Source organism: Filicampus tigris, chromosome 5 (genome assembly GCF_054856515.1).
Source record: "Filicampus tigris isolate MCC_2025a chromosome 5, RoL_Ftig_1.0, whole genome shotgun sequence".
Classification (NCBI taxonomy): Eukaryota; Metazoa; Chordata; class Actinopteri; order Syngnathiformes; family Syngnathidae; genus Filicampus; species Filicampus tigris.
Genome location: NC_141221.1, coordinates 6,845,409 through 6,864,722, shown reverse-complemented (window position 1 = coordinate 6,864,722; position 19,314 = coordinate 6,845,409). Strand labels below are relative to the sequence as shown.

Genomic DNA, 19,314 nt, shown 5'->3' with positions numbered 1-19,314 from the left:
CCGCGGTTGTGCAAGTATTGACTTTCCGCTTTGGATCCGCAGGCGTGTGCCCGACAAGTCTGGGAGCGGATGCGCAGCCTTTTCTCAGCCGGTCATCTCCAACCGGCGGAGCCGCTCGGCGCTTTGCTGGCCGTCGTCTCCACGAGCGCTCGGCGGCCGTCGCCGACGTTGATCCTGGGCCTGGCGGTCAACTTTGCCGTTTTCTCCCGCCAGCCGCGCGGCGTTTCCGCGCGCATCGTGCGAGCGGTGAGGTGGGCGCCATGAAGATGGGATGTGCACCCTCCGAGGGGGAAAGGGGCGAAGGGGCAGTAAAACAGGCCAAAATCCGGACGTCAGAGGAGCCGGTTGCAAACCGCAGCTATAAAATCGTACACATTGCATTTACGTGAATCTTAATCTGGTTTGTGTGGGATGCTGAGACAAGAAAGAAACGCCGCATATCCGAGCAATGCCCAAATACCAGCCCTCTTAAAAATCGGGTTTCAAGCCAGGGGGAGGGTTCTAAACAAGAGTTCATGTTTCTTTCATACCTGCCTGCCTACATACTTTGCTTCCTTCCTTCCAAGTCACCATCCTTCCTGCTTGCCTTCATCGATCTTTCTTTTCCTTCGTTTGCCTTCCTCCATCCTTCCATACATAAGTCAGCACCCTAGCCTACCTTCTTTACTTCTCTTGGTCTCGTACATCCATCCAACCAACCTTCCTTCATTTGTCCTTACTTTTATATCAGCCCTTCTTCCTTCCCTACCATCGTTCCTTCCTTACCCCTTCCTTTTTTCTTTCATACCGTCCGTCCTTCCTCCCTCTTTTGCATCTGTCCTCCTTTCATGCATTCTTCCCGCCTCTCCCTTTTTCCATCCTTAACAACCTCCCTTCTTTCCTTTGATGCCAACCTTCATCCTTCCATATCTCCTTCTTTTTGATTGGCCTCTGTCCAACCACCCTTCCCTCCTTCATCCATCCTGCCTTCCACCTTTCCTTTCAGTTTCTTCCTTTCACCATCGCACCCTGACTTCCCGGCGTTCTTTCCTTCTCCATTCTACCCTTCCTTTCGTCCACCTGTCCTTCTTTCATACTGTACCATTCGTCCGCCCTCCCTTACTTCCTTCTTTCCTTTCGTACCACCTGTCCACCAGGCCTCCCTTCATTCCCTCCCTCTCTCCATCCATCCATCCATCTTTAAAGCGGAAGTCAACGCAAACATATTTTTTTCAAGAATATGTTTTATGCAAGCCCACTCGTTGAAACAGGGCTTTCTGATTAATTTGGCGTTTGTGGAATAAGTGTTAATCCACTCGTTTTCAGCCATCTCTGGGGCGGCCATTTTGTCTTCTGTCGACTGAAAATGACATCACAACTGCTCACAACGACCAATCACGGCTCAGATTCAGAGTACAGGTCAGCCGTGATTGGTGGTTGTGAGCAGTTGTGATGTCATTTTCAGTCGACAGAAGACAAAATGGCCGCCCCCGGAGATGGCTAAAAACAAGTGCATTTTGCTACTTAACTTATATTCCACAAACGCAAAATTAATCAGAATGCTGTGTTTCAACTAGTGGGCCTGCGGGGAAAATATTGTTGAAAAAATTATGCTTGGGTTGACTTCCGCTTTAAATAAGTGGATCCCTGCGTCTTTTCCCCCCTTTCTATACGTTCTGTGGAAATGGTGCACAGCAAGCTTGTGGGTGCCAAGCTAAAGTTACAGTGAGGACACGTATGCCATTTGTGTCTCCGTGTGATAATAACTACCAAGCTGTCGAATGAGTTTGCATATAATTAGGCGTGTGTGCGGATGGCACCAGGTGGCGGCTGCGTCCGGCCCGGTCAGCGAAGCGGCGCGCGTCCTGAGCCTGCTGGAGCGTCGGCTCGGCACGGGAAGCGGCAATCGCCCGATGTCCGGTGACCCCCGCGCGGCCTCTGTCAGGATCCGTCAGCTTCAGAACGCGCTCGCCATCCCCGCGCTACCGCCATCGTCGCAGCAACCGGACCTCACTCATGCGGGAGACGCCCACCACTGACACTCACCCAGGTGGGGCCTCACACACACAGGCACACGGACGCACACACTGGATGGTAACACACCCTGGTGAGTGTCAGTTCAGGGTCTGCTTCATGAGCAACGTTAGCATTGTTAATGAAGGCCACGGTCGGGGCAGGACGTTAGTCTAACCACACGCAGGCACGCGCGCGCACACACAGCTAACAAGGACAGTGGAGCGCTGAATAGTCAGCCTGCAATGAATACATGTCAAACTTTGGGTTGGGTAGAAGCTTGGGCAATACATCACAGCATATCGTAGCAATGCCGAGATACCATCATTGCAAAAAAAACAAAAACAAAAAAAACAAGCGACTGTAATAAGTGCTCAAAACTAACTACCTTTTTTTCTCGTAATACTGCACCTTTTTTTCTATTATTCTGATTGCTATCTAACTTGGTCATATTACAAAATTCCTAGCAATAGTTATTTAACATCAACATTAACACTTTTTTTCTTGCAATATTCAACATGGCTACTTTTTCACGTAACATTTCAACTTTTTTATGTTAATACAGCTTTACTTTTAGAGTATTTTCATGACTTTTTGGCCTTTCTAGTATAATTTCTCAGTTTTTTTTTCTATATCAATCACAACTTTTTGATCATAACATTAAAACTTTTATTAAACTTTAAAACGCTATTAATGTTACTTTTTTTTTTTCTCATAGTACAACTTATTCCAAGAGTTTCATTCCTATATCTTTTCTCACAGCTTTTTATACTGACATAATTTTTTAAATTGTAGCATTGAAACATTTTTTAAAAACTGTAATGCATGAATACAAGCAAATACCAAATTCTCTACTGCTACTGTGTATTATTCAGTGTTGATTGAATTAAGTGAATTTGTTCGTCGCATTATGACCGTTGCACCGTCATTTGAAGAAACTGATCTCTTATTATTCTATCTTGACCCTGTCTGTGCTTCCCACGTTCTTATTCACATTGTGCTGTATCTCTTACATGAAGTCATGTGTTATGTATGAAAACACCTGAATGAATTTCCAGTCTAAACTCTTCACAGTCTGATTGGAGCCTCAGACTAAACACAGCACAAACACACAGATCAAGTTCTTCTCTCACATTTTTATTTCAGATGGAAAAAAGTGACATTTTTGTGCGTTACCACAGAAGTGACTATGAAGCAGCGTCCATTGTTTAAAGTTGACCACCTCCCCACCAATGTTCCTTTTTTTCTTTTCAATGTTTCCTCTCCAGTTAGTAGCCTCGGCCACACCGTCGGACCACCACAAACATTCCAAGTGGTCGCCGCGAATGCTCCAACCTCGCACGACCTCCTGACATCCTCGTCTGTTGTCAGCAGCCTTGGAGGAGAGAGAGAAAGAGGGGCGCCCGTTACGGAACCGGAGCTACAAGGCACACTCACATGCAGAGGATACGGGACTTTTACATACACCTTCTATCGGACACATTGTGCATGATAATAAAACACATTTGCAACTGATCAGTTTCAATTTGGTGGGTTGATGTTTTGCTGACCATTGGCAAAAACAAAAAACAGTCCAAAGTTTGGTAGACCCCATGCAATCAAACCAAATAAACAAAGCAAATGGCATTTTAAACTGAAGAGACTGAGGATTTATAAAAAAAAATGGTTTTAACAAATGCTGTGAAATAACATTTTAAAAATGAGGACTGGAAATTATGTTAAAAAACACAAATACTAAAAATCTAATAAAATGCATTTTAGTGAAAAATAAACGAATAAAAATAAAAATATATTAATATATCAATTAAAAAATGATTGAAGAAAATGAACCCAAAAATAGATACTGCTGGAAAAATAATTAATTGCTTGAAAAAATAAACGATTCAAAATGCTTGAAAAGAAAATACAAAACACAAAAAATAAAACGATTGAAATATGTTACAATCAATAATTATATATAGCAGAGTAATGCTTGAAAAAGAAAATGCTTATGATTGTTAAAAACAAAGAAACATGAATAAAGAGATAGATGAGAAATCAAATGAAAAGTAGTGCTTGTAAAATTCCTAAAAGTATTTTTAACATGAAAAATAAAAAGCTTAAAAAATGAAGACAGAAAAAGCTTGGGAAATGTAAATTAAGAATACATTGAAAAAAAGCTTGTGAAATAAGTATTTTACATGAAAAAAATACAAAAATAATACTAGACAAAATGATGCTTGAAGAAAAAAAATGCACGTAAGAAAAGATGCTTTTTGAAAATAATACATTTTCTAAAAAGATGCAAAACAACTCCTGCGCCGACTTGCTCCGTTCATGCGACTGTTGTTGGCGAGTGGACTGGACGCCTGTTCCTGCTGAACTGAGCCAGTGGTTGTGTAGGACTGATTATCAGCTCAGTAGGCACAGGAGGCCGAGCCCATTTCTTGCTGCCTATTAATCATATGCTACGTTTTATGATATGATTCATGTCTGGGGCTCCGTCTAGCTGTGACTGAATCGTTGCCGTTTGTGAAAGGCGTTTAAAGACATCAACCTACTCTCAGCAGAATGGTTACCAAAAAAAAAAAAATGTCATAAACCACCCAAACATCATAAACAAGAACCTAAACGCCATAAATCCGTCAAATGCTTTTCCACTATCAACAGTTTGATTGCGCTGATGGTCGTGCGCCATTATGGCGTCATAAATCACGGCCTTCTACAGTGTAGACCGTCATATGGCCAGCGCTCTCTTTAATGGCCCGTTGATGGCCATTAGCCTTTTAATAGGCCCTAAATATAGGTGGACTGATGACATGCTCGACACGGACCTCATTTCTAATTCACGCATCCGTCCTCGTCTAGATGGATGCCCCCCCACCCCCACCCTCAGCCGCACGCGTCACTTGAATGTACTATATATGGATGCCACATGCCCCTTCATCAATGCGTCAATCAGTCAGGAGTTGGTGGGAAGGCCCTTTTTCTGTACTTGAGTCTCTTGCTTCTGTCTTGGGGACAATGTTCTCCTCAGGTGCAGAACTTAGCCACTGTGAACAAAGAGGAAATAATCACTGTTCACCAATCAGCTAAGCTCTGTGCCTGCCTGGAGACGAGACAACACACGTACGACCTGTTTAGGGCAGCGAGACAGGCACGCACGCACGCACGCACGAAGACCCCCGCTTTCCTAATCATGGCCGACTGCTCCCACACTCCTGGATAATCATGTCTTCTTCACTTTTGAGACTGTTGTGACTGTGGCTGCCATGGCAGCCGGTCGGGTCGGGGCTGTGTGGTAATCCCTGGCAATGTGATTTTTATCACAAGTCACAAATCAGCACGCCAGGAACCCCCACAGCCCAGACAGTGGGCATCGCGACAATCTTGCGCCTCACTTTTTCCCGCTCTAAAATCCAAACTTTCTCTGGGGGAACGTTAAGCATACTGAAAAAAAGTCAATATGCCGATCTTTGCTTTCATTGGCCACGCTCGGCCAACCCGGCGATATGCCCCTCATTAAGCGGATCAAGAAGGATTCCGAAGGCATGCGGCGCTCGGAGGGAATGCTGGGACGGAGAGACCACCCGTCTTTCCTTTGAAGAAAAAAAAAAAAGCCCTGATAGATGCACGGACATGTTTTCAAGGCTTGCTCTGATCTCAACTAGCAACACTTTGGAGGGGGGGGGGAACTGTGGGGGAAACCAAGTTGTAAAAACAACAACAAAAAAAAACATTCATACAGCCAGGGAGTAGAATCATCCATCATTTTAATTGGCCAGAGTTGTGGAGCACTCAGGTCCACTTTTGTTTTCACAAACTGTAGAATTAGTTTGTTCCAAGGGCCTCTTTTGGGGGGGGGGGGGTTGTGTATGTTATCGCAAACCCTTCAAAAATAACTGCGACCATGTCTTGTCACTGGGGTGTTATCCACAAATGGACCTGAGCTTTTTGGCCTTGGATGACAACATACAAGAGGCTTTCGGTAGGCCTGCGAAACTTGGCTGTTTCAAAATTGCTAAAACTTGCCATCAGCTGTGTGGGCTTTTTTTTTTTTTTTTTTGAAGAGGAGTTTTCAGTGCAGGCAAATTGACACTACCCCCCATACCCCGCCCCCCTTCCACTGACGAGACTTTTCCTCAAGTTGAAAAAGCTGGCTCTGCTGGCAATTTTTCAGGTAGCACGACTTACAAAGAGTGAGTGTTCGAGAAAGGCAATCCTTCCAATTTAAGGGCGTGCCACTCTTCGACAAATTCATGGTAATGCGAAAATATTAGGTAGCACTTATATATTAATGCATACCTGTCAACCCCGGGCTGTGCTGAATCTTACAAAAGTTCTCATTTGCCCGTACTTTTCTGTATATAAGCTTACAAAGTAACTATATATAATCTTATACAGTCATTTTCGCTCAGCGAGAGAGGTGGGCCAAACGGACCGGACGTTTTTTATGTAGATTCTCCCACAGTTTTTATCGATCACCGGGGGTGGGGCAGGTGGTGCGCTATGCTCGTGAAAGTCGACTGAAGTTTACTAATCGCTAACGGACGCTCCGGATTAGAGCCGAAATGGGCAAGACGAGATCGGTCTAACAAAAAACGAGTTTTTAATTATTTTTTTTTTCCCCCCTACAAAAATTGTTATACAACGTACACAATTTGGAGTGATCAAAAAACGCATAAAATACTGGGAAAACGTATAAATTAGAGTTATAAGACAGGTATGTTAATGCATCATGCAAAGTTTTGAGGTTGCAAATGGCACTGACTGGTTTAGACGGCGTTTTAAGAAAAGGTCACTCACAGTTGGTGGCGTACTGTTTTCTCATTTTGATTGCACTGGTCATCATCTTTTTACTTATAATCTTTTAATCAGAGATGCAAGTAAACCTTTGCAGATTATATATTTATTGCGTTGATGCCGAATATGCTCTTTTTTTTTTTTTTGTCAAATCAGCTTTTAAAAATAACAACAACAACAAAATAATATTATTATTACTATTATTATGATGTAGTATTTATGAATTAATAGCTCCAGCAACAGGTGGATTTTTTTTTCCTGAAACGTCATAGGTTATAAATTCCAAAACATTTTCATTAAATTAGCCACCCAAATATTTTTAGGGACATCTAAAGCCCTCCCTTGATAAAAAAAATTTGATATACTGCGACACAGTCCGACTTAAGTACAAATATGCACGAATCGGTCACCACTGTATTGTAAACCAAGGACCCGATGTACTGTCTACCGGTAGCTGGAAAATGTCACTGTTAACTAATCGGTCCAATGGGGTATATTGTAGGAGTACTAGGTTTATAGTTGGTTAATTGAACTCAAAAGACCGATTTCCACCAGTCCAATCACAATTTAGCGCCTTGTGCTACACCAAGAAAGGGACAGAGATGGAAAAGATGCAGTGATGTACGATGACGAGCTGGGCAAGTACAAACGAACAAATGTCAGACGGAGCCATTTATCAGGATACAGACAGATGCGCAAAAAGCCTTTCACATCCTGGGCAGCAAGATGTCTAGTTGAGAGTGTATGCGTGCGCGCGTGTGTGTGTGATAAAAGATAAAATCAGTGTTGTGGTGGTGACCTACGTAAAATAGGATTTCGAGCTGGAAATCAGTCACTCGGGTTAATGTGGACCTGTGTTGAAAGCAGCACATCAAGGTCATTCCCACAGAAGACTTGAATAAAAATGTTTTTCCTTCCAGCAAACATGTTGACAAGTCTAATATACGCTCAGTGGACAGAAGTATCGGGACATCTTGCCACTATATCAACCTACGGGACTTTGAAGGGCTTTTGCGGAGGAATGCAGTAAAAATGGGACATTCATGAGAAAAAAATGAGAATTGAAAGGGGAACGTGTGCCATTCACAAGCTTGTGGCCGGTCTGGCTCGACTAGTCCGATACTCCGGACGGTGAAAATTCCGGCCGCACACACAGCAGAAGACAATTAGTGGTTAAAGGGGAGAATCAATCCAAGCATATTTTTTTCAAGAATATGTTCTATGCAAGCCCACTAAACTGAAACAGGGCATTCTGATAAATATATTGCATTTATGGAATAAGTGTTAATCCACCCCATTGGCCATTTTGTCACTTCTATTGCCTGAAAATGACACCACAACTGCTCACACCGACCCATCACGGCTCAGATTCAGAAAACAGGTCAGCCGTGACGGGTCGTTGTGAGCAGTTGTGATGTCATTTTCAGTCGACAGAAGACAAAATGGCCGCCCCCGGAGATGGCTAAAAACGCTTCACTTATATTCCGCAAACGCAAAATTAATCCGAATGCCGTGTTTTAACTAGTGAGCCTGCTAGGAACATATTCTTGAAAAAAAATATGTTTGGGTTGACTTCCCTTTTTAAGACTCAAAAATTGACACTCCCCCCCGACTATCCACCCGCCGCCCCCCACCACACACACACACACTTCTCTTTCCACATTCTCAAATTCCTTCTCTGACAAACACATCCTGACGGCGCTACTAGGAGTGCATGGAAAAGGCCCCATCCTGAGACTGAAAATATGCATGACCCCCCCCCCCCCCCTTCCCCCACGCACACACACACACAAAGGGATCAGGGAGGAATGTGTCAGTGTAGGTAAGAGAGGTGACTCCCGAGTGGAGTGGAAGACTGCTAGTGGTGATCATTAAGGACCTTAAAACAGAGTACATGTCAGCACGAATTCAACGAGACAACACGTACCTCCGCCAAGGCAAAACAAACTTAGTGTATCACCTGTGAACTCAATCAGTAAACACATTTTGTTACACTTTAAATTCAATTCCCGGAGAGTAACCTAGATGGATGCTATTTTCAGTGGCGCAAAAGTATTTTGGACAGTTGTCATAATAGTCAATAGAATCAATGACCAAATATGTCTGAACTGGATATTGGATCAAAAAGTGTGGACGGGGAAGCTTTACAAATACAAATAAAGGGATAAATCCACCAGTAAAAAAAAGAAGAAAAAAACCTCGGGGGGAGGTAAAGCTGAAGATCATACAGCACGACAAGAGCTATGAAATGAAGGGCGAGTCACGTTAACGTCAGTAGCGACGAAGAGCGGGAACAGACCTCTCTCAGCTGTCAGAGCACCATCTCCTCCACCACCCCGCGTGCCGATTGGTCCATTTCCTCCGCGGCCAACGAGAGGCAGCGACGAGCCAGAGCCTGCTGCTCGGCGTCCTCCTGGACCATCAGCTCGCCGTACAGATACACGCCCATCGCCTATCGGTGTACAAACACACTGTTTGATCGTAACGAGTGTGTGAAGCAGTTCACATGACGCGCGCGCGTGTGTGTGTGTGTTATTTACTTGGTCACGAAGCAGGAAGCGCTCCACGTCGCCATAAGCCTTGACGTGTCTGTGTTTGATCACCAGCTCGCACCAGCGATGGCGCACCTGCAAGTCACAGCGGAGGGAAAATACAAATGCGGTTACTGTTACTTCAGAATAATAGGACTCTAGAAGTAGAAGTAAAAAGTTGTCATCCAAATAATTACTTGAGTAAAAGTCAAAAAAAGTACTTGGTGAAAAAACTACTCAAGTAGTGAGTAACCGTAGCGTCTCATTTATTTATTTATTTATTTTTAAAACAACCATTCAGTCAGGCGAAAATACAAAACAATCATCTTCAGGCAAATTAAAGTCAATCCAATCAATAAAATGAATTACATTTAATTAAAGAGTAACTTCAAATAATCTTAAGGGGAATTCAAGTACTTTAATAAACAATAAAATAATAGTATAAATAAAAGAAATAAATTAAGCACAAGTAGCAGAAAATTTGTACTGTACTTTTTTTTTTTAACAGGCTCCGCAGGCAGAACAACAAAGTAGCCCATGAACTCGTATAAAATGTGTATGTGTGTGTGTGTGTGTGTGTGTCTGTGTTTCAGTCTGTGTGTATGTGACAAAACATGCAAAAACAAACATTTTCCCCCCCAAAAAACCTCCTCTTTTGTGTCCGCATAGTCGGCATTGCTGCGTGACATTTTTGATCCGCTGAAGTTGAATATGATCACGCGACGAGACTGCAGGGCTATACGGCCAAATGGCTACGTTTGATTGGCGAAACGCAGTCACATGGCAGAGCCTGGCGCAGTGACAAAGTAAATGCGCTTTTCTCAGACAGAGAGAGAGTGACACGTACGTACGCGAAGGGGATTCAAGTAACGGGTTCAATGTAGCCTAATGTAGCGAAGTAAGACAGTTTCTTCCTCACAAATCTACTCAAGCAAAAGTAAAAAGTATAGTGATTTAAAAGAAAATCTCCCCAAACTTACTCAAGTAAATGTAACGGAGCAAATGTAACTCGTTACTACCCACCTCTGGCTTTATGTAAGATAGAACAAGAACAAAAAAAAGCTCCCTTTGAAAGGTGTAGGCCGGAGCGGCCGGCACATGCCCACTGGCAGACGACGCAGCACGCATTGCATCTTGCCAAAGTGTGCTTTATCTTTTTCATGGATTTCACTCGTGGCAGCAATGAGCCACCTTCCATGATTTGAAGTCAGCCTCGGCTGTCGGCGAATTGCACCTCTTGGGTGTTTCCACGTTCATTTCCAGCCTATGCCTGTTGGATTGTCAGAAGTCCGGACGGGAGATTATGCATAGATGAAAAGTGCGTGTAAGTCGGCGCGTGTAAGAAAGGACGTCGGTGTGAACGGGAGAATATAGGCCAACGGTATGAGAGCTATAAGAACGCGCTTGCTGATTTGTTTATTCTCTTCATGTGTGAGGTGGCTCACATAAAAAAAAAATAAAAAATAAAAAATGGTCAAGATGGTACAAATGGGCACACTTTACTAAGGAACTAGCAAAACAAACAACATTCGGTGCCCGGCGGCTCAACTTTTTTTCTGAATCTGAAAAAAAAAATACTAATAAAAACAGTGATAAGAACCTTTGGGATAAGGTTCATAACCCATAACATAAAAAAATTAAATGCAATTGCTCAAGCCTCATCAAGCCCTTTTACTCTATGTCCAGGTCTCCTTGAGTCCCAAACAAAAAAACAAGCGAGTGAAGGTACGAGGCAGTGCTCGGCTCCCCGCTTGGCGGGCAGCCACGAAAACACTTTAAATGGAGCTGACGGCTCATCTGTGCTGGCTGAAGGCGCGCGAGTGTATTTTGGCTGCCGTCCTGACCCACTGCAGTCCAGACGTGACCATCTCCGAGCGCGTGACCTTGTCAAGGTCGGACATCAACCTGATTTTTGAAGATGCTCCTCAACAAGGGAGGAGGCTTGATTGGATAAAAAAAAAAAAACATGATGCTTGACCACTCATAAAGAACTGGACGGACTTTGGAGGACAAACACTCTTATGCTGCTTTTCCAATGGGCAGCAAGGGCTCGCCTCCGTTTGGAAACTAAAACCCGTGACGTTGAAGGCATCAGTCGGAAAGAGGCGCACCATAAAACAATAATCAAGAAAAATTAGGTTGCATTTACGCAGCATGCTTCCATTTTGTTTGCTTTTTTTTTTTTTTTTTGCTCTAGAAGTTTCACAATTCATTTATGTGTCATGGCATCTTAAAAAGAAAAACGATTGAATTGGATATCTTGAGTGATATTTTCGACCATTTGTTTTGTTTGTGTTTGAAGTGTGTGCGCTGTTGCAATGTCAGTGCTAATCAAGTATTTTAATAATTTTGTGATTTATTCTTTGAAGCATATGGTTAATATTAATTTGGAACCAGGCTTTTCCAAATTATAAAAAAAAAAAAAGAAAAAAAGATGTGATCATAAATAAGCATAATACAGCTGGACAGTCAGCCAAAGGCTAATAAATGTTGTGTAATGTTTAATATTTCTATGATGTATTATTGTTTACGTCTGTGTAGATGCATGCAATTCGGGCATCGGCCTGCGCGTGCACACAAACGTGTTCTATCACCGTGTGAACGTAGCCATATCTGGGATACGCGTCACTTGAAATATACTTGGAAACTTGAGTTGGAATTGGCCTTTTGGACCTGCAATGTACTTTATATGCAGCCCGAATGTCATTGGTAAGTCGACAAAATAAAATAATAATATTACAAATCGAGGCAGTGTATTATACATAGGTTTAAGGCGAAAAATGAACATTTGCAACAATGTATAGCCGTTAATTTGTATCTAAGGGGTCGTCAAAAAGTGTATTTTAATTCCATTGTATATACAAATACAGTGCTATTTTTCTACATTGTACTTTACAAAAGTACTTTAACTCATTTCAATCAGGAAAATTCAGTTACGAATTTGGTCAACTTGAACTCATGAGTCAAGGTATGACGTAGCATAAAAGTTGTTTGAGAAACCCAGAACGGTCGCCTCACAAGTGAGCGTGTACTTGCCGCAAATCTTTGTTAAATTGTTGTTTCCGAGAATAAAGTAGGCGTTCCATTGCCAAGGTAACATGGCGAGCATGAGAAAAAAGCGCGCAGGTGCAAAGGCACACGTCCCCCCCGATTGACGTTTGGAGGCCTGCTGCGCCGCGCGGCCCTCGGCCCGTCGTCGTGCTCAGGCACCCCCCCGGCAGCTGTTACATTCGGGTTACATTCCTGGGGAGAGCCCCGGGGCGCAGCAGCTGCATGGAGTTCATGCTCTCATTTTCTTGTCTTTTTTTTCCTTTTTCAAATTTGACTGCTTCCTCTTAGAGTGCCCCTCTCGCTCTGACAGTAACATTCCTCCATTTATTAGTGCGACCCCCCCCCCCCTCGCATTACTACCACCGCAACTGATACTACCTTCTTTGCAGTGCGAACGATCACACCACACACCTCCACGGTGTCGATATCATACTTGTGACTAAAGTCTGTGATAATGTGCGGAAACATTAACAGTTAAAGTTCGAATACGTGACAATAAATTTACTGCTATCACAAAGGCATCTTGAATCTTATTGCTCGGAATGTCTGTACAAACTGGCGTCTGGCTAGCTCCAGCATCTTGGATAAATCATCACAAAGCGAGCAACCTATACAAATGAGCCTTCCAGACTGATTCATTGGAAAATTTCATATTTTTAAAATTCTGTCAGGAGCACATTACAGTGGGGACTGCACGCGGACAGTTAGTTATTAGTACGACTGCATTCCTAGCTAGGACTGTGTAGTAACCTCACTATGTCCTCACTATGGACATAATAATCTGGCAATGAAACTTTACTTTGCATCGCTGCCCTTGTGAGGGTAGTAATTTATTATTATTTTCTATTTACGTCAACAAAAAAAAAAAAATCCAAAAGTCCAAATTACATGGACAACAATATCAGGATATATACACTAACAATATCAGGATATATACACTAATATTTAAATGTAATACCTTTTTTAATAGCCTCCATCTTGACTTCAGGATGTACCTGTAGACAGGTTACACCCTGGACTGATTACCAGTCAATTGTCACACTCAGAGTTTAGCCAATTCTACTTAGTTTTGAAAACTAAACCCAAACCTATTTTTTTCAAGAATATGTTCCCAGCAGGCCCACTAGTTGAAACACGGATTTCTGATTAATTTTGCGTTTGTGGAATACGAGTTAAGCAGAAAAATGCACTCCTTTTTAGCCATCTCTGGGGGCGGCCGTTTTGTCACTTCCAGTCAACTGAAAATGACATCACAGTTGCTCACTACGACCAATCACAGCTCAGATTCAGAAAACAGGTCAGCCGTGATTGGTCATTGTGAGCAGTTGTGATGTCATTTTTAGTCGACAGAAGACAAAATGGCCGCCCCCCAGAGATGGCTAAAAACGAGTGCATTTTGCTGCTTAATTTATATTCCACAAACGCAAAATTAATCAGAATGCCGTGTTTCAACTAGGTGGGCCTGCTGGGAACATATTCTTGAAAAAAATATGTTTGCGTTGACTTCCGCTTCAATATATTCGTTAAAGTTAAAGAACGCGGTCATTTACAAAGCCCGGCGGACACCGTGAGTACCCTAGGAAAAGATGCCGTGACGCATGGCATTATCAGTCATCGTAAAGGTAATAACACCTAATTCGTGGCACCACCTGTTATTTATTTATTTTTTTGCTCCTGAAGGATAAAAAATGAGTAGCGTTTAATTGCGTCCGCGCAGGTGGGGGTCAGAATTTGAGAATCCACTTCCAGCTACATCCGTCAATGCGCAACTTGGTGGGATTATCTCTTATGACATGCTGCACAAAAACATCTCAAGGGCACATGCCGTAAATGAACAGGAGGTCTGCCATTATGGTTGAAAGTGTGACATTTTGGGGGTTTGCAACTTTAATGAATTCATACTTACATTCCGGTGCGCGAGCGCACACAGGCCGGACATCGCACGGGACACATGAGAGGAAAGGAAGCGGGCCAAAGTCACGCAGCGGGTCTCATACATGCGGACACATGCTCCACTCACTCACACGCGCGTATATGCGTGGTCACTCACAGGGTCCCATGGGCAGGCTAATTTGCAGGCAGCCGCCCTATTTCCTTTCACCGACACCGACTGAAAGTGAAGCTTTGCACGCCACGCTCACAACGTCGCGGACGACTTCATGCCTTTAGCGCTAAAACAGATGCTGAATGAGTGAACTCTGCCAGCACCTTTTCACGCTGCCGTGACAAACATGAATGAGACCACGAATAAGCCCTTTTTTTCCCCCCACCAAGCATCCATCCATCCATTTTCTACACTGCGTAATCTCATTAAGAGTTTATCCAGGGTGATGAAATATTTTTTTCCAGAATATGTTCTATGCAAACCCACTAGTTGAATCAAGGCAGTCTGATAAATACTGCGTTTGCGGAATAAAAGTTAATCCACCCGTTTTTTGCCATCTCTGTTGATTGAAAATGACATCACAACCGTGAGCATCTGTGATGTCATTTTCAGTCGACGGAAGTGACAAAATGGCCGCCCCCTGAGATGGCTAAAAAAGGGCTGGATTTTGCTGCTTAACTCATATTCCACAAATGCAACATTAATCAGAATGCCGCGTTTCAACTAGTAGGCCTGCTGGGAACATATTGTTGTGGTATTTTGTATAGCTTTGACGGGAGAGGCAGTTTCAACACCACTGGAAGTTACATCCACATGGCACTACTCACTAATTATTTTTTTTCTACTACACTGATACTCAAGATGCTTTGATGCTGTTTCGAATAAGTTAAAAAGACTGACGTCCTGTAAAAAGCAAATCGTTGACCATGACGTCTGCTCGACAGAGGCTGAGCTGTACTGTGTTTGTTGACAGTGCGCACGTGAGGCTAGTCACACCTTCGGTCCCTTTCGGTTCCATGTGGAGACTGCGTGAAATGTGCAAACTAACACAAGAACCATGACTGCTATTTTCTGTCATTAAAAACTACGATAGAATGCTGTCAGCAAAAGGGGCACTCGTCATGTGTTTCTCAAGCAGCCACACAAGTGCACCCCATAGGGCCAATTAAAAGTATGAAATGTGACAGTTTTGTACCTTTTCTTAGGGCCAAATTGGAAAATATGTGTTCCCAAACCTTAAAAGTAAACTGTATATTAACTTTGGGACAAGAAACTGTAACACCCCAAATGTACACGCACTTAAATAATACGCACGTACATAATAAACAACAACAAAAAACAGGCCAAAATAGACAATTAGCACTTGACCCCATTTTTCCATGTTGAAAAAGATTACATTTTATAGATGGAATAACTGCCTTTCTTCCTCATTAAATAGACAATGTGAACACAAGAATTGAGGTCACCTAAAAAAGTGGCAGGGGCTAGTCTATCCGCCTATGAAACGAAACAAGCATACACTTTCAGAAAGTATGATTTGAAAGTAGAATGGCCCCATTTGGTGGGAGGACTGAGCAATAGTCAATAATTATTTTTTTCCATTTTCCATGAGTGAAAAATGGGTCAACCCCTTTCCAGGTTTTCCAGGACAATTCTGAGTAAACAGTCATAAAGAGATTTCAAAATACTACAATTACACAAAGACAAATAGTTTGTGGGTAAAGTCCAGGCAGTGTTATGAAGATTGTAGTTAAGAGTATCATCAGTCTTGTACAGAGAAGATGAAAGAGGAAGCACAGCTAGAATGAATCAATGCAGAAGATGAACTCACTTCTTCGGATGAGAAATGTGCCTTGAGAAAGGCGTGTGTGTGTGTGTGTGTGTGTGTGTTTGCCTAAGTGTTTTTCCATGCACCGCCATGTGCATAATGGCCCTGTGTATTTTTAGTACACACTCAAGGTTTTTCCTGGAAACTCTAGAGTCCGACTCTCCTCCCGTGTGCTGGGAAGTTCGACTAAGCGTCGAGAATCAGGAGCCGGGGCCAAATTTTAAGTGGGCCTACAACAACAAGGACTAAAAGCCTTGAAAGACCTTCGCAATGTGGTGACCTTATTTTCAGTCTGTGACCCTGGCTGACTTTGAATTGTTGCAATTGGAAGTTTTCCCAAAGGAAATAAAGTATTGCTGAGATGAATAAGCGGCACCGTACTTAAAGCGGAAGTCAACCCAAACATATATTTTTTTCAAGAATATGTTCGCAGCAGGCCCACTAGTTGAAAACACGGCATTCTGATTATTTTTGCGTTTGTGGAATAAGAGTCGAGCCACCAATTTTTAGCCATCTCTGGGGACGGCCATTTTGTCTTCTGAAAATGACATCACAACTGCTCACAACGACCAATCGCGGTTGACCTGTTTTCTGCATCGGAGCCGTTGTCATTTATTTGTAAGGCTAATTGAAATTCGAATTCAGCGTTTGGGATCATAGTTTGTGTTTTTCCGGCATATTTCCACTTCAAATTGTACAACTTTCAGCCTCCTTTTATTCATTACATCGTGTACCTATTGCTGCGACCGGCGGGTGCAGCAGAGAACAAATAGAGACAAGTAAAGCACACACACGTACACACATTTTGTTAATAGCGCCATTAAGGAACTTTGTGCAGCACTAAAAAAAACATGACGTGCATACTTGAGGGATTTTACTCAGTAATGGCGGCCGTAAAGAGGAGAGTTGCTATTACGGGGAGAATTTACTACGCATTACTCAGCGCGGTAGAAGGCGGGGTCGGGAGGCGAGGGGAGACCTTGTACTCGTTATTCTAAGAGACTGTTTGTGTGCGCGTGTGTGTGTATTTGCGTAAGCATGCGTGTAGCTTACCTCAGCGTCTTGATTCTGCAGGTCGTAGACGCGAGCCAGAATGCGCATGGCGGATGTGCTCAGCTTGGCTTCTTCTAAGAGGAGCTCCAAAAGCAATACAAGTTGCTCCGAGGTCACCTGGAGACAAAAAGGAATAATGCATTATACATTAACAGCTTGACCCCACAAAAAAAAAAAAAAAAAAAAAAAAAAAAAGGAATATACTGTACTGTCTCAAGCTCCTAAACCCATCAGAATCGCGCATATTGCATATTTGCAAACACATTTTCATTTCGCGGCATTTCCTGGAAGTTTCATTTTGTGGGCGGTGGGGAGACGGAACGCATCAATACAAGTCAATTAAAGCATCCGTTCGAAGGCAACAAGCATGGAGATAATAAAAGTGAGCCGATCGCGGTAATGAAATAAATATGCTAAACTGAGCGCATCCTTTGCAACTGGGGGAATATTAGCAAAAGAGGCAGAAATGGAGTGTAAAGAGGAGGAATTAAGAAAGCAATATAAGTGTAACATTTTAATAAAGCTGAGGGAGCACGTAGACTAAATGCTGCTTCCGAAAGGCAAAAGCAGCAGAGAAAAAAACGCTGTCGGAAAGACAAAACGCTTGGAATTCTTTTTTTTTGTGATGACAAAGGCCACGAGGGACGCCGACAAGTCAGCGGTGAATTGAAAGGGATGATTGCGGCGATGGATGTGGGTTGCGATGTGCCGCAGTGATTCAGAGTCCTCCAGGGAGGGAACGCTCTCAACTCCCAGACACACCTGCCCTGTGGGGCTTCCCTTCTGGGACAAAATGAATGGCTCAGGGTCTCTATACAGGCTAATGTGAATGTAAGTGTGAGGGAGTGAAGAACAACCAGGAAGTGGATGCTTTCGTCCATCCATTCCAAACACATATCCATCCATTTTCTATCGCCAGTCAGGGCACATACCGTAGAAAAACAAGCATTGACACACATTCACTCTCCGGACGACTTCAACGACGTTAATGAACTTAACATACAGTTCATGTGTTTGAATGAAGGAGGACGCCTGGAAAATAAGGTGGGCAACATATTAACATCACAACTGGAGGCCCGAGGCAAGATTTGAACTCAGGGCCTCTGAGGCAGGTGTGCTAATAACCACGATTTCACCCTGCGGCCACCCTACAAGATTCCAATCTCTAGGCAATCATCACGCACCGCTCTAATGTACATGGACTTTCATACATTTGTGTCATTTTAACCTTATAACTCCACGAAAACCCAACTTTCCTGAAAGCTATTGATCTTAGGTTTTTGGAGCAAAACTTTTTAAACACAAAAATGCAAGAAATGAATGATTTAGTAAACTTTTCAGGAATGTTCAATACGCTCATACGAGGAAACGCTATTCCATTTCGTGCCAAAGGCGAACAAGCAAAGCGGGATCAATTTGTTGTCAAGACCGCAGTTATCCGAGTCTTCTCTCCTTTCCAGTGAAGGGCGTTATCAGTAAATAGCAATGAAATCAGCGCAAACCCCGTTTTAGGCAAAAAGTCAAAACCTTGTGACGTACCAATGGCCTGACAAGACCGCCACAGCAGAAAACTTGGAAGATTTCAAGTAAAGCCGGTTTCATCTTGCTACCTTTGGCAGTTCGTAAGGGTTAGGCTTAGGCTCTCTTCTGTCCATTCACCCTGCTACTCCTTCCCTTCATCCTTCCAAACCAACAACCACCTATCCGCCCATCCCTCCAAGATTATAATTGCGCCATGAACCCTTCCTTATTTCCACGTACTATTCCATTCGTCCTCCAAAAACCACACAATTTACACCTACATCACTCCCAACTGTCATCTACCCCCGCAAAAAAATATTGAAAAAAATAACATGGCAACATGCAAATCCGCAGATGCCGAAGGGCAAGTAAGCGAAGGTTCCCGGTACTTCCTCCCATCCTATCCAATAACATCCATTCAACCATCAATCTGCATCCATATCATCAATCTTCCATCCATCCCTCAAACGTCCTTCAATTCCACCACCAATCCTTCCTGCCCATATTCCTTTCATCCATTCCAATCCATGCAGCGCCTTCATAGCAGCCATTCCACCAATGCTTTCATCCATTCATCCTTCCAATAGACATCCCATTCTACTACTCTTTCCTTTTGTCAACGCATCAATTTCGCTCATTATTATTTCCATCTATCAATATCCCTCCACCAG

At 43.1% G+C, this 19,314-nt stretch overlaps 2 protein-coding genes across 5 annotated transcripts in view; one reads left to right on the top strand and one right to left on the bottom strand.

Moving 5' to 3' along the window:
* The window catches only part of fancc (FA complementation group C), a 29,066-nt gene extending 25,556 nt beyond the window's left edge, over positions 1–3,510 (top strand). Inside the window, exons 15-17 of one of the 2 annotated variants that reach the window (XM_086030564.1) lie at positions 43–246; positions 1,803–2,029; positions 3,261–3,510. In XM_086030564.1, the coding sequence (XP_085886690.1) occupies positions 43–246; positions 1,803–2,018 (420 nt within the window). In that variant the 3' untranslated portion in view covers positions 2,019–2,029; positions 3,261–3,510. Of the gene's footprint in view, positions 1–42; positions 252–1,802; positions 2,030–3,260 lie in introns of those variants that run through there. The other variant, XM_086030565.1, reaches the window with a different exon arrangement.
* aopep (aminopeptidase O (putative)) overlaps positions 3,109–19,314 on the bottom strand; it is an 89,775-nt gene continuing 73,569 nt past the window's right edge. For 2 of the 3 annotated variants that reach the window (XM_086030563.1, XM_086030562.1), the window contains exons 14-17: positions 17,123–17,239; positions 9,315–9,401; positions 9,074–9,226; positions 3,109–3,367 (exon numbers count right to left, since the gene is read on the bottom strand). In XM_086030563.1, coding sequence (XP_085886689.1) covers positions 9,086–9,226; positions 9,315–9,401; positions 17,123–17,239 — 345 coding nt within the window. In that variant the 3' untranslated portion in view covers positions 3,109–3,367; positions 9,074–9,085. Of the gene's footprint in view, positions 3,368–9,073; positions 9,227–9,314; positions 9,402–17,122; positions 17,240–19,314 lie in introns of those variants that run through there. The other variant, XR_015086804.1, reaches the window with a different exon arrangement.